At 37.3% G+C, this 14,198-nt stretch overlaps 1 protein-coding gene across 4 annotated transcripts in view; it reads left to right on the forward strand.

The window, feature by feature from the left end:
• The window catches only part of LOC104594500 (Insulinase (Peptidase family M16) family protein), a 55,463-nt gene extending 43,381 nt beyond the window's left edge, over nt 1-12,082 (forward strand). For 3 of the 4 annotated variants that reach the window (XM_088898093.1, XM_088898094.1, XM_088898095.1), the window contains 6 exons: nt 184-366; nt 8,114-8,314; nt 8,411-8,517; nt 9,310-9,463; nt 10,547-10,668; nt 11,505-11,999. In XM_088898093.1, coding sequence (XP_088754219.1) covers nt 184-366; nt 8,114-8,314; nt 8,411-8,517; nt 9,310-9,463; nt 10,547-10,668; nt 11,505-11,748 — 1,011 coding nt within the window. In that variant the 3' untranslated portion in view covers nt 11,749-11,999. Of the gene's footprint in view, nt 1-183; nt 367-8,113; nt 8,315-8,410; nt 8,518-9,309; nt 9,464-10,546; nt 10,669-11,504; nt 12,000-12,025 lie in introns of those variants that run through there. The other variant, XR_016082520.1, reaches the window with a different exon arrangement.
• Nucleotides 12,083-14,198: the final 2,116 nt, after the last annotated feature.

Here is a 14,198-nt window from a genome sequence, read left to right on the forward strand (position 1 = left end):
AGAAAGATTTCTGGACATAGAAAATGGTGGTGAGAGATTCCAGAGATGGATATGTTCAGTTTGTTAAGATTCAAAATACATGTTGATGGTTTTTAATTTGAGATTTGATTTAATTGAAACAAAATACATGTTGATGGTTTTTAATTTGCAACCAGGTGTTTGATTAATGTGGAACTCTAACAGGTTATTAAAGAAGATATGGAGAGGGCTTTCAGAAATGCCAATATGAAGCCTTTAAGTCATTCATCATATCTAAGATTGCAAGTTCTGCGTGAAATTTTTTGGGATGTAGATGACAAGTTGGCTTGCCTTGTTTATTTATCTCTTGCTGACTTGGAGGCATTCATTCCTGAGCTTCTTTCCCAGGTACATGCATAAATGGCTTATTGAGTCTTTACTACATCTTTATTTAACAATACTTTTCTCCTAAACTGATCTTGTCAATGAATGATGGAGCTCCTTTGGACCAACTTTTGGGCCAAAAGTTCTATTGCTTGATAGGTAGGGCTGCAAACAGATTGGATCAAATCAGATATAAGGTGGATCCAAATTTGTTTCATGTATATTTGGATCCGAATCTAACCATATTTGGATCCAAATTTGGTTCGTGTATATTAGTAAAGTGAAATAAAAATGACTTTGATATTATATATCATTATCAAAACATATTGAAACTAAATTTCCTGAAACTTCAACCAGCGACTCTTTGGACATCTTATCAATCAGTATAACTTAGAGTGCAAAAAAGTGGATAGATGGTCAACCTCAGCTAACCATCCTTGTGAAAATTAGTATTAAATACAGGTTCCCCTTGTGAAGCAATGGGTGAGACGGAAGATAGCATGTTCGAATTTGTGGGCAGGTGGAGAAAGGAAGTCTCAATTGAAGCAAAAACATTCAAGTTTGAAGAGGTGAAATCAAGGAACCTGGTTAACCTGAAGATCAGCAAAGAGAAAGTGCTATGGTATACCTCCCGAGAGAATCGACAACCCTGGATAAAAGATTTTTTGGATGAGACACTAGTGTTGAGGAAAATGCAGAATTGGAAGAACAAATTGAAGAGGAATGAGGTGTTTGTAGCTAAGTTAAGATGTAATCTTGAAGAATGGTTCATCATGTTGGCAGAATGGTTTGGGGATAGTAGAAAACAACTGATTTGCATCCCTTTTGGAAAACAGAGTAAGGGATGGATTTTGTTTGTGGAAACACTACTGGAGTTCCTTTGGAGAAATAAATGTGTGGAGGAAGAAGCTAGAAAAGGTGATGAGGGATTTTCTGTGGGAGTCAGGGAAAGCAAAGAAGGATCATCTAATTAGGTGGGACATAGTAGAAGGAAGACGGGGGATTAGGATTAGGTAACCTAGTTCTTAAGAATGAAGCTCTACTTGGGAAATGGCTATGGAGATGGACTTTGGGGAGAGAGATGTGGCACAAGGTGGTGAATAGTATTCATGGCTGTTTGGGGAATGGTTGGGATGTTGGGGGTATCTCGACGGGTGGCTCTTGCAACACCCTGGAAGGCTATACATGGGATCCTTCCCAAATTCCTCTGATTGGTCGGGTATGATGTCTATTTTGGAAATAATGTTCTTTTTTGAGAAGACATTTGGGTGGGCAACCAACCCCTTGAAGACCTTTTTCGCTCTCTTTACTCTCTTTCCCTTTACAAGAAAGATTAGATTTCCAAGTTTATTTCCTCCCTGGTTTCTCCTTTGGCCTTAAAATGGGATTTTGGTTCCGAAGAGGGTTACGTGAAGATGAATCTGCTTGTGTCTCAAAGTTGTTCGTAGCACTTGAGTTTGCTTTCTTGGATCCTCTTAAACCTGACTTAAGAATTTGGACCACTAATCCGAAAGGCAACTTTACCTGCTCCTCCTTTTTCAAATCCCTTTGCTCTACTCCTGCACCCCAAGGTTTCCTAGTTAAAGAAATTTGGACTAGACCCATTCCCCCAAAGGTTGTTTTTTGTTGGGAAGTCTACTATGGTAAGATTAATACCTTTGAAAACCTACAAAGGAAGAGACCAAATTGGTGTTTATCCCCTAATTAGTGTGTTCTTTGTAAAGCTCAGAATGAGGACTGTTACCACTTACTGATCTCTTGCTCCTTTGCTGCATCTTTATTGAATTGGATTTTTGTGTTGTTTGAGTGTAGGTGGAACCTGCCATCTGATATTAACTTGTTGTTTAGTCTGTCTACCTTTGAATGGCACACAAAGGGAGGAACATCAGATTTTTTTGTGAAAAGGAAATAAGCTTTTCAGAAGTTTAGGATTGTGTTCTGACAAGGGCAACTCAGTGGCTAAAATCACTAAACCTTTTTGATACCTATTCCTTTGATGACCTATGGATGCTGGTTAGCAATGGCTAATACTTCTACCAAGAAGAACAGATATGTGGTAGAATGGATGCCACTTGGGGAGGAGTTTATTAAGATGAACTTTGATGGGAGCAGCCAAGGTAACCCTGGACCTTCGGGCATAGGAGGAGTGCTGAGAAACAAAGATAGTAGTATCATATCTTTATATTCAAGTCCTGTGGGTCTAGGAGACTCTATAAGGGCTGAACTACTTGTTGTACAAGGAATCCAACTTGCAAATCAACTAGGAATAGAGCATTTTCTTATTGAAGGGGACTCTTAGGTGGTTGTGGGATGGTTGCTGAATCCGAATTTTGTGATCTAGGGCTATAGAGATCTCCTTAAAAAAGTCAAGTGGCTAACAAGGAATATGACAATTAAGAGTCCAGTGGTTAGGCAAATCAGCAAACTCGATGGCTAACTCACTTGCTAAACAAGGGGTTTCTTGGAATTCTTTATTTTGGTCTACCTTGTACTTTGTTCATTTGAATTTATAATTCGGTGATCAATCTGAAAGAAAATGTCGCATCTCGTGCCTTTCCTTGCATTGCTTGTAACTCTTATCTGTTGGATTAATAAAACTTTTACTCATTTATCAAGAAAAAAAAAAAAGAAGGGGAACTCCTGAGGTTTGTTGAGATTTTGGGGTGTGAGTTCAGGAGCTGGCCTATTAGTTACTTGGGATTGCCTTTCGAAGGGAATCCTAGGTCAGATGAGTTTTGGAAGCCAATTGTAGAAAGGTTTGCTAGGAAACTAGCCCTTTGGAAGCGTAATTATATCTCCAAGGGTGGAAGAATAACCTTGATTAGAACCACACTAGCAAACCATCCCATTTATTTCCTATTTACCTTCCGAATCTTGACTAAGGTAGTAGGACTACTAGAGAAATACATGAGGGACTTTTTTGGGAACCGGGAGAGGAAAAAAAAGGATCACCTGGTTAAATGGGAACAAGTTAGCAAACCTAAGGAAAAATGGGGAATAGGGTTAGGAAACCTTGTCTCTAGAAACTCACTACACCCTGAGGAGAAATCCACCTGCAACCATAGAGAGAACAAGTTGACAAAAAGAGGAAGGGTTATGTGGAAAGCAGTTAGGGCAGTGGTGGTGTGGACTGCATGGGAGGAAAGAAATGCAAGGATTTTCAAAGAAAAACAGAGGTCAAAGGAAGAAATTGTGGATGCCATAAAGATAAAGGTTGCACACTGGCTAAAAACACTGGAGCTCTTTCAAAGCTTTTCAGTGACTGATATAACAAGAGCATGGAATGAAGTAGCACACTCTTCTAAAGGGAAAGATAAAAAATGTAATGGAGTGGAAGCCTCCAGTTGGCAACAATGTCAAGCTGAACTTTGATGGTAGCTCCTTAGGAAACCCGGGACTGGCAGGCATAGGTGGTGTATTTAGAGATTCTTCACAGAAGGTATTGGCAATGTATCCAGGTCCTCTAGGGGTAGAAGATTCAATTAAGTCTGAGCTGCTAGCGCTGTTACAAGGTCTAAAACTTGTTAAGCAAGCAAACTTGCAAAATCTGGAGGTTGAAGGGGATCCAAAACTGGTTATCACTTGGACTACCACAAGGTGTAATGGTCCCTAGATATAGACACACCCTCAGAGAGATAGAAAGTCTGGCAAGGGAACTCAATGCTCATTCACTTGGATCAGAAGGACTGCAAATGGAATGGCTGACTCATTAGTTAAGCAGGGGGTCCATAGGTCACAGATGTTTTCGGCACAATTGTAATCTGTTTTTTGTTGACATATTGGCTGTATTGTAATTTGGCTCTTGTTCCTCACTCTTTAATAAAATAGCTTTTCTTTGCTGATCAAATGAAAAAAAAACCTTGTCTCTAGAAACACTGCTTTACTAGGCAAGTGGTTGCTGAGATTCCCTTTTGAGAGTAACAAACTATGGCACAAGGTAATAGAAGGCATTCATGGGTTGAAAGGTAATGGCTGGGATGCTGAAGTTGCTCGTCACTCCTCTTCAGCTTCTCCCTAGAAAGTAATTCATGATGTCTACCCTACCTTCATTAACTCCATCGGGTTTGATGTGGGAAGGGGTGATATAGTACATTTCTGGGAAGATCTATGGGTAGGGAAAGTCTGCTCAAAGACCAATTTCCTGAACTCTTTGCTCTTTCTAACTTTAAGGGGGAAACTATTTCTAGTTTAGGAATAGCTTTTCCAACCGGTTTAAATTGGAACTTGGGCTTCAAAAGAGATTTAAAGGAAAATGAATGTTCTTCCTTGGTCCACTTACTGTACTTGTAAGGGCAAGTATATTTGGACCCTTCCCTTGAGGACCCTAGAATTTGGTTAGATTCTTTAGATGGTCTCTTCACTTGTTCCTCTTTTTTCTAAGTCCTTGCCTTGTCTAAATCCCGAGTAGTGGACCTCCCGTTGAAAGAAATTTGGAGTAAGCCTATCCCACTTAAAATTCAAGCTCTCTGCTAGGAAATCTTCCTTGATAAGGTAAATACTTGTGATATGCTGAAGAGTAGAAAGCCTTATGCTTGCTTTTCTCCTTGTGCTTCTTATGTAAGCAAAGTGGTGAGACTCTATCTCATTTATTATTCTCATGTACCTCTGTGCATTGAATTTGGGAGTTTTTCTATTCTCTTTTTGGATGCAGGTCTCCCCCTCAAGATGTGGTGGGTAGTCCATCCCCCAACCCAGGTGCAGGCAGAATTCACTCCCAAGTCTCCACAACGACCAGCAGGAGACCTTACCAACCAGCTGGTTGGCACCTTGCTTTTCAATCCTAACTTCTTGAGGCAACCAAAGAAAAGAGGGACAGTGCATTGGAGAGCTATAAAGGTAGCAATTTGTTAGGTGGTTTGGGAAGAAAGGAATGATAGAATCTTCTTAGAAAAAAGAAGAACACTAGAGGAATTGATAAACAACATAAAGTTGAAGGTAGCACATTGGATAAAAACATTGGACAGCTTCCAAGATTTCTCAGTCACTGATTTCCTAAGAGCTTGGGGTGAAGTAGCAGTCTTCAAGAGAAAAGACAAAGCAAGAGTGGATTGGTAACCTCCAGAAGGAAACAAAATCAAATTGAACTTTGATGGGAGCTCCCTTGGCAACCCAGGTTTGGCAGGAATAGGGGTAATCAAAAATTCAGAAAGGAGGATTTTGGCATTGTTTTTAGGGCCAATTGCTATGGTAAATTGCTTGAAGGCTGAACTCTTGGCTTTGCTACAAGGTCTCTGGCTAGCAAAGCAGTTGGGATTTAGGCAAATTGTGGTGGAAGGAGGCTCAAAAGTAGTCATTTCATGGGCAAGTTACAATAGACATACTCCTTGGACTCTTAAACATGTGATAGTGAAGTGGAAAAGATTGCAAAGGATATAGAGGTTGATTTCAAGTGGGTCAGGAGTGCAAATGGGTTAGCTGGTTCCCTTGCCAAACAAGGGGCTTTGAAGCAGGTACTATTTTTGGCTTCTATGTAACTTGATGGGAATGGCACTCCCATCACCAAGTTGTACTAATTTCTGTTAATCAAATATAATAAAATAAAATATATTTTCTGCTGATAAAAAAGTACAAGTTACCCTTGCTGTACTATTCCCCAATACATCGAGTTACCTGCTGTTTTGTCAGCCTGTCTGCAAAGCTGTTCGCAGACCTAGGTGTTCATTGAAAGACTGCTCCCAATCCTCATTACTTCCCAGCCAGCCTGTTTTGACATTGGAGTTTCCTTCTACTATTAACTTTTTTTTTTGATAAATCTTCTACTATTAACTTATTGTATCTCATTTCTTTTACCTTTTTTAGACCTGCAAACATAGCTTCCAATTCGAAGTAAAATCAGCCACTTCCCTCCAATTTCAGATAATGTCCTCAATCTTAAAAGGGACAAACAAGTCTACAGTCCTAACCCATTGTGCCACTTTGATGGAAGTTTTGTCAATGGTTGTGCTTAGGCCATTTTCCTTATCATTCAAATTGTGGTTACTACTTTCTTCCCACCCACACCATAAAGTACATTCCCTTGCACACCTCCACAACATCCTGCCTCTCTTTGTTTCAGATCAGCTTGTGGCCTTGTCCTGCATCCAAGCAACAAAAGAAAAAAACAAGGCTCCTGATAGCCATCCCAAACCTACAGTGGATTAGTAGATGCAAAGGATTTTCCCCATAAGCATTGCACATGAGGCACATGTGTGGAGATAAACACCAGGAAAGTCTTTTCCTTGGTAAATTTTCCAGTGTGTTAATTTTATTGTAATAGACCTCTCAAGAAAAAAGCTCAAACTATAGGTGGTACTGATCTTCTCCAATTGGTTTTAACTGGGCAGAAAGGAATGAGGGAAGGATCTGATCAAAATCCCACGAAATAAGATGCACAAGTGAAGGAGTTAGATGGGTTAAGAGTCCTTATTCTAGAATTTTGTTTTGATGGATTCAAATGACATCCCTGATGATTCAAGAAGAGCCAAAATCTCCAAATTCTACAATAACTAAGACCCCATCTCAAACCCAGATCCCACGATAATCCATGAGGAGATAATGATAAGCAACAGAGACAAGGCAATCAAACTTAAGGATGGAAAAAAAGAGAAGGGTATTTGTCTTTTAATATAATATCTAGCTACCAAAGGTCTAGCCAAAGTATGGTTTTATTGCCAGAAAGGACATCATACCTTATAAAGTGTAGGAAAGAAGGAATAATGTAATGAATGGATTTCCATGCAGTTGACAAAGTTGCTCTTGCATGCAAGCCCCCTTCCCAACCGTTTGTCTCTATAGCCATGTATGCCCTTAATGACTGTATGGTAGAGCTTATCAGGTTCCTTAGAGTACCTCCACAGCTTTTTTCCTAGGAGTGATGAGTTTCTATGAGCGATCTTCCCAGCCCTAGACTCCCTTCTCTTAAGTTCAGAAATGTCAGAAAAGTCATATGGAAATTAATTATAGACATTGTGGAAACATTGTGAAATTGCAAAAATATAGAATACTGTTTTATGTAATGATAAAAAGATGCATAATTAGACCATTAAATTATTATCTTTTTCCCAAATCATCAAACAAAGCTAAGAAACTAATATTATAATAGATAAAAAATAATATGCTATGAAGTTGCCTTACAAACTTTAAGAATCAAAACTAACCTTCACCCCCCCCCCAAAAAAAAAAGAAAAAACGAAAAAACAAAAAGAGTTGGGACTACATTATAGAGCAAGTTCAAGCAAATTTTAAACACATTGAAAGTGCAAATAATTCTAATAGATCAACCAAATAATTTATTACACAATAAAAACTAAGGTTTAACTTAATGTTTGAAAAGAATTTTCAGCTGGCTGGCTCAAAGTGGTAGTCTCTCGAACTCCACATAGCACCAGTAGTTTCATTGGTTCCAGTAATTTTTCATGTTGGTATTCATGGAAATGGAAATGTCCTAGAAATATTGGGAAATATATGGTCATTTTAAACCATCCTCTTAGCAACTAATCTAGGGATATGGAAGACAGAGAAAATAAATGGCTAGGTTGGCTAAGGCACATTTTAGGTATATATTATAAGCATGTACATTTTACTTGAACCAAACTGGATCATATCAGATCAGATAGGGGTGAATCCATTTCGATCCAATTATAAATGGATCAAATTTGATTTCAAATTCAGATAAACAGATACCACTTGCAGTCTATGCATGTCAGAACCTTAGTTGTCTTAACAAATTTATTTCTTCTTCAGTTCCTGCTCTGGACTATTTTGTAATTACCTTTAATCTGAATCTGAATAGTTGCACATTGAGGGCCTTTGCCATGGCAACTTAACGGAAGAAGAAGCAATCAATATTATGGATATCTTCAGAAAAAACTTTACTGTGCCTCTGCCAGTGGAAATGTGGCATGAAGAGCGTGTTATATGTTTTCCCTCTGGTGCCAACTTTGTTAGGGATGTACCTGTCAAGAATAAATTGGAAACCAATTCCGTGGTTGAGGTAATTGGATTTGGTTTACCTTTTTAATCTTTTAGGTCCTTTGCCTCATGATAACATACTTCATCTCTTGTTACTGATTTAAATTTTCCCTGGCAGCTTTATTTTCAAATTGAGCAAGATGTTGGGGTGGAGGCTACCAGATTGAGAGCATTGGCAGATCTATTTGATGATATAATAGAAGAACCATTGTTTGACCAACTAAGGTGATGCAATCTTTGGTTAGAGAAATCTAACATCTGAGAGTGTTTTGATTGGAGGGACACCATTTAATACTTTGTAACAAGGGCAATATGTCTGTCAATGTCTCATTGCATGCATCATATGATTTATTTATAACATGCTTTACTTCAGATTATGAAAATAATAGTTGAAAACAGTAGTTGAAAACAAGAGATTTGAGGAGGCCATGGCTTGGTTTAATGGTGAAAACCGTGAAATCTTGAGCTGACAAGCGTGGTAATTTAGGTTTGTGTCCAAGCAGCCATTTTCTGCAAAAATGCCAGTAATGGCCCTTTTACTTGAAAAGAATCTATACATGCATGCATGCTTGTGAAGCATCAATACAATATATATTGCTTATATGCGTTGTTTTAGGGTTTGATTATTGAAACGTAAAGGATCCAAGGGGTTTATAGAGAAGAAGAGAAGGGCAAAAGTGACAGTTCTCTTCATTTCCTTCTTTTTTCTGCAATTATTCTCTCTCTCTCTCTTATTTAACAGAATTGTAATAACCCTCTCTCTAAAAGTTAAAGCTTCCTTCAGCTGCTAATAGTTTCTTGACATGCAATTGCTCTATTAGATATTGTAATATTATGTTTGAACTATTGCAATTAGCTTATTTAAGATGCTATGTTTTAAACATTTACCATTGCTACTTTTCAATTGATATAGTTGTTGGTGTATGCTTTGAAAACTATGGTTTGGATCTATATCTATCCCAGGTTAGGCTTAGGCTATTATCTGATTTGTTTGCAATGTTCTTTGTGTGGATATAGGACCAAGGAGCAGCTTGGATATGTTGTTGAGTGTAGCCCACGGATAACTTACTGTGTATTGGGATTTTGCTTCTGTGTCCAATCATCCAAGTATAGTCCACTCTACTTGCAGGAGAGAATTGACAGTTTCATAGATGGTTTGCAGGAGTTACTGGTACGCATCCGGGTTTCTTTACCTGTTGGTAAAATTCAGCTGGTAGTCGCTCTGGGCTTCTGGATACTTGTATCAATTTTCCCACCCACTAATAATAAATAAATAAACAACCCTCTTACGTTGTTCAATTAGAAAATCTAAGGTGTACTTCAGTGGTCATTGTATATACCTGGGTGACATTGGGGGCACACAGTTGAAAATGTCCAAACCTGAGGGATCTTTTTGGCTTAGACTGAATTTAAATTAGATGACCCTAACCTTCAAATCTCTCAGATTACGTGTTTGTTTATGTGGATAAACAACTTGGGAAATGACCCTGAACAAAAAAGAGTAAAGTTGTTGGATATGATGATCGAGATATGTTAGTTTTTGGAGTTGAGTTCTGAGCAGGCTCTCTTTAAGGATGGCTCACAATGTCCTCCATTTGTTGCACATGTGACAGATCACCTTTTATATGATTTTTCATCCTGATGTTGGGCCTGGAAGAATACTTTATAGAGATCACTTTGGCTGTTTGGAAAAAAACAGCCTGGGCTGTTTAGGGAGCCTCTACACATGGCACCTTAGCTAATTCAGGTCCTCATTTGTCTTTTCAACTAAAAAAGTATCGAGTGTAAATACTATTTTACTCACACTATTATGAGATGTCATTCATAGCAGTCTCCCAAAACAGCCTAGGCTGTTTTTTACAAACAGCCAAAGTTTTTCCTACTTTATAGGGTGGTAATTTGGGCTAATTTCTGGTATAGAGAGTACACCTATAATTAATAGGCAAAGGGTACTCTTTTGAAAATAGAAGTACCCTTACATTTACTTTACCTTTAATTTGGTGTGTTACTATTATAAATAGTGCCATCTGTTGTCTTTGCACAACAGGTTTGATGCATTTGTCAAAGACAGAGTTCTGCTGAATTGCTAACCTTTCTTTTTTTTTTTTTTTTTTTTTGCATGTAGCAATTGTATGATTTAGGATTAGTTAGATAATTTCCAAACCATCACATGTCAAATTACACATTTAAAGTTTAAACACAAAGTCATGGATGCACAGGCAATTCTTTTCTAACTAGTCTTTGGTCACTACAGGATAAAATTGATGATGAAGCCTTTGAGAATTATAGAAGTGGATTGATAGCAAAGAAATTGGAAAAGGACCCATCACTTGCATATGAAACCAATCATCTCTGGGGTCAGATCGTGGATAAGAGGTATTGCTGAGTACACATCTTTGTTAACATGGACAGAATTACCATATGTAAATGGAATATTGGGTGTCTAGTGCACATGCATTAGATGATGAATCTTGAGGAATATCTGCAATTAAAAGTCAATATAATAGATGCACATACACGGGGGATAAATTTTGAACTTGATGTTTGTTTACTTTCTATTGGTTGTCCAAGGAGTTCTAGATGTGATGGTAATAACTTGCCTAAATCTTGTAGTTGCTTTAGATCATTTGAATAGTAGCTCTGATCTCATTTTCTCATTCCTTGCCACTTAACAATGACTATGTAGTTTAAGGTTTAGTAATTGCAACTGCACAGATAGATTTAATAAGAAATGCCTTAATACCAGTAAACTGTCCAATAGAGATTTTCAGCTTGCCCTGTTCCCACCCGACTTGAATTATTTTACTACTGTGGGTTAAAGCCCTGGCATTTCTCTTTGAGTGTCACAAGAGCTGATAATTGTTTAAATGCATTACTCAAGTGATCTTTATTTTTTATTCAATTATTTGGTAGCTTTTCTGCTTTTTCAGTTTTAACATATGGCTGCCACGGCCACGTCAAAGCTTTTTGTTTTATTCGATTAAAAGTCTAAGAAGTTGTAATCGGTCAAAAGAAAAATTTAGGAAATTGAATTTCTTGCCTTGGTCTACATGCAAGACATTCAAAAGTGTTCCCACTTTGTAGATTTTATATGCTGAAGACCAGCCTAGCCTGATCAGAAGGTGATAAACTATAAAATTCTGGATGTTGTCATTTCATAATTTGCTTGAGAAATTTGTGCTTTATGCAACTCAAAAACACTTTAACTGCAGGTACTTGTTTGATATGTCAGCAAAGGAGGCAGAGGAACTCAGAAGCATAAAAAAGAGTGATGTTATTGACTGGTACAATAGGTATTTGAGATTATCGTCCCCAAAGTGTAGGAGACTTGTGATTCGTTTGTGGGGCTGCAATACCAATATGCAAGAGAATGCGACACAAGGGAAGTCTGTGAAGGTCATTGAAGAACTCGCTGCTTTTAAAACGTCAGCAGCCTTCTACCCAAGCCTATGTTGAATAAAAGACTGATCACTGATCAGTCTATACGTACAAATATACAATACCAATCTGAGTAAGCCATCAAAACTGTTCAAGGCTTGTTACCTTGCAGGTGGACCATGTACTTTTGATTCAAGCCATAATGGCAAAAAAGAAGGGGGATGAAAAGAAAGGTATTCATTAGGTTGTAAACTTGTATTGATGTAACACTTTATTTTTCTCTAAAATTTTCCATTTAGATAAAAGCATAGATTATTTTTTGTCTTTGATTTCTGGGATGTGTCTTCTGTTTCAGTTCTAGTTGAACTTTTATGCTGTGCACTCTCCTTATATGACATAATCTTGTCAAGTTGTAAGATCGGAGTGTCAAGCCGGTGGCTGCAGATTGCAGCGAAGCTTTGACGGCACTTCCCAACATTCAGACATAGGTTTAACCTATTGTTGAGAATTTTTTACCAAAAAGAAAACCTATTGTTGAGAAATCGGGATTGTACATTGAACTATTAAATGGATTCTGAGTATCACGGAATGTGTTGGATAATCTCAAACTGTTTTGCCATCATACTGTTTGAGGATGATAAACTGAGGCGTCACATTTCAAAAACGTGAGATCACATCAACTGCAAACCTACAGCCGAAGAATCCAATAAAATACAGACACTGTTGATGCAACCAGAAGGCAGTTTACCCGGTGTTTTGAATATAAAGCAAGTGGTGATCGTGTCTGTTTTATTGGGCATTGCCGAATAGTGCTAAGATGATCGAAGCCAAGACTGAATTTAAGTTCCCAAAGCTTGGCTCGTCTCTCAATCCTTGGAAAGGTAGGTTTTGAAACAAGGAATCGTTTTAATTTTAACGTGGATTACACGGCTTTTAACCTTAAAAGTAAGCAGTTAAATGAGAACTTAATAAATATTTTGACAATTATCAAAAGTGGGTATTAGGCTGAGGTATTTTAAGGGACAGGTGTCAAAAATTTTGTAAGTGTTCATTTAATGTGCTTACAACGTGGTGCCTACCTGATCCGAATTGTGCAAAAGGTTTATAACATTGCTGATATCTGAAATGAAACCTTTTGGGTTGATCAATAAAATTGGCATAAGCTGTTTATAGTTGAAACAGTTATACCTAAAAAATACGGAAAAATGGCATGTATGGGAAGCTGTTTGGATAAACGTTAAATTGATGCTTTAGATAATACTGCAATATCATTTTAGCTGAAGTGTATCATGTAATGTGATTAACCGCATGTCTCACCAATTTATATTGATTAGCATCATTTTCAAAACCAAACTGGACTGGATGGTTGGATTGGAAAAGCCAGGAATCGGTTAGGTGACCGGTTTTGTTTTACCCCAGAACTGTTATTTCTCAAAAACTGTTGATTTGGTCAATAAACCTGGACGGTCGAACTGTTCAATGGTTTGGCTGATTTTTATTTTATTTTATTTTTTATTTATTATTAGAATGAGCTGTTCATTTGGTTCGAACGGTCAGGCCGTTCGACCTAGGAACCAGACCCCTAATCAGTTCGGTTTTAAAAACCATGAGGAAAGTTACTTATCCACATGGAAAATGGGTATAGGTAAGTGATACCTAAGGAGAATAAATTTTTCATGAACCCTACATAAATCTAAAAAAAGAGCATGGATATCTTGACCAGTGGGAATCAAAATCCCATTAACCAACTTTCCCTCTCTCTAAATCCAAAAAACGAGCCCTAAAACCCAACTTGGTATTCGTTTTAGAATCATAGATATTGCATTCTACTATTTGTGATCTTGATCTTTGATGCTATATTGATATGCTCAACATCATAATCTCCAAAATTTATTGTCAACTTGCACAATAATAGCCAATAATAGCCTTCTCCTTTGTAGTTCTAGTCTTCTACACTTCTGGTTTAAGAAGAAAATTACTAATTTTTTTAAACATTTATTTGAATTATGGCAATAAATAAAGTAATATATGGCAAAATTACCAAACCTGTAATCTTAAGAAAACGAAGAAAACATTTATAGTTAATTCCTTCTAAAATTACAAAGCGTGGGATTGCAGCATGGAATTTAGATTCAACTAATTAGTGGTTAATTGTTATTTTTTTTTTCTTTTTTGATCTGTGGTCCTTTAAATTTCCGGGATGGCATGCAAATTACTATTTTCCACCTTATTTTCACAACTGGGCTTTATTAATTAATATTAGTCAAATTAGGTGATCAAGACGACAAAAAAAGCTGCACCTGGTTGCACTCAGAATGAAGAAAAATTAACCTATCGTTTCCTTGACAAGTAAATGATATTCCTAATTTTCTTAGTGTTTCACTCAATTTGGAAACTGAAACTTTGAATAGTTGAAAAAATATTCAAGTGTAATAGAAGAGCTCTGCTTTTGATAGTTGGAAGGAATTACATTTCTATATAATTTATTAGCCCAATTAATCAATGTTTACAATACATTAAATTTAGAT

Source organism: Nelumbo nucifera, chromosome 2 (genome assembly GCF_055504915.1).
Source record: "Nelumbo nucifera cultivar China Antique chromosome 2, China Antique-T2T, whole genome shotgun sequence".
NCBI classification, from domain to species: domain Eukaryota; kingdom Viridiplantae; phylum Streptophyta; class Magnoliopsida; order Proteales; family Nelumbonaceae; genus Nelumbo; species Nelumbo nucifera.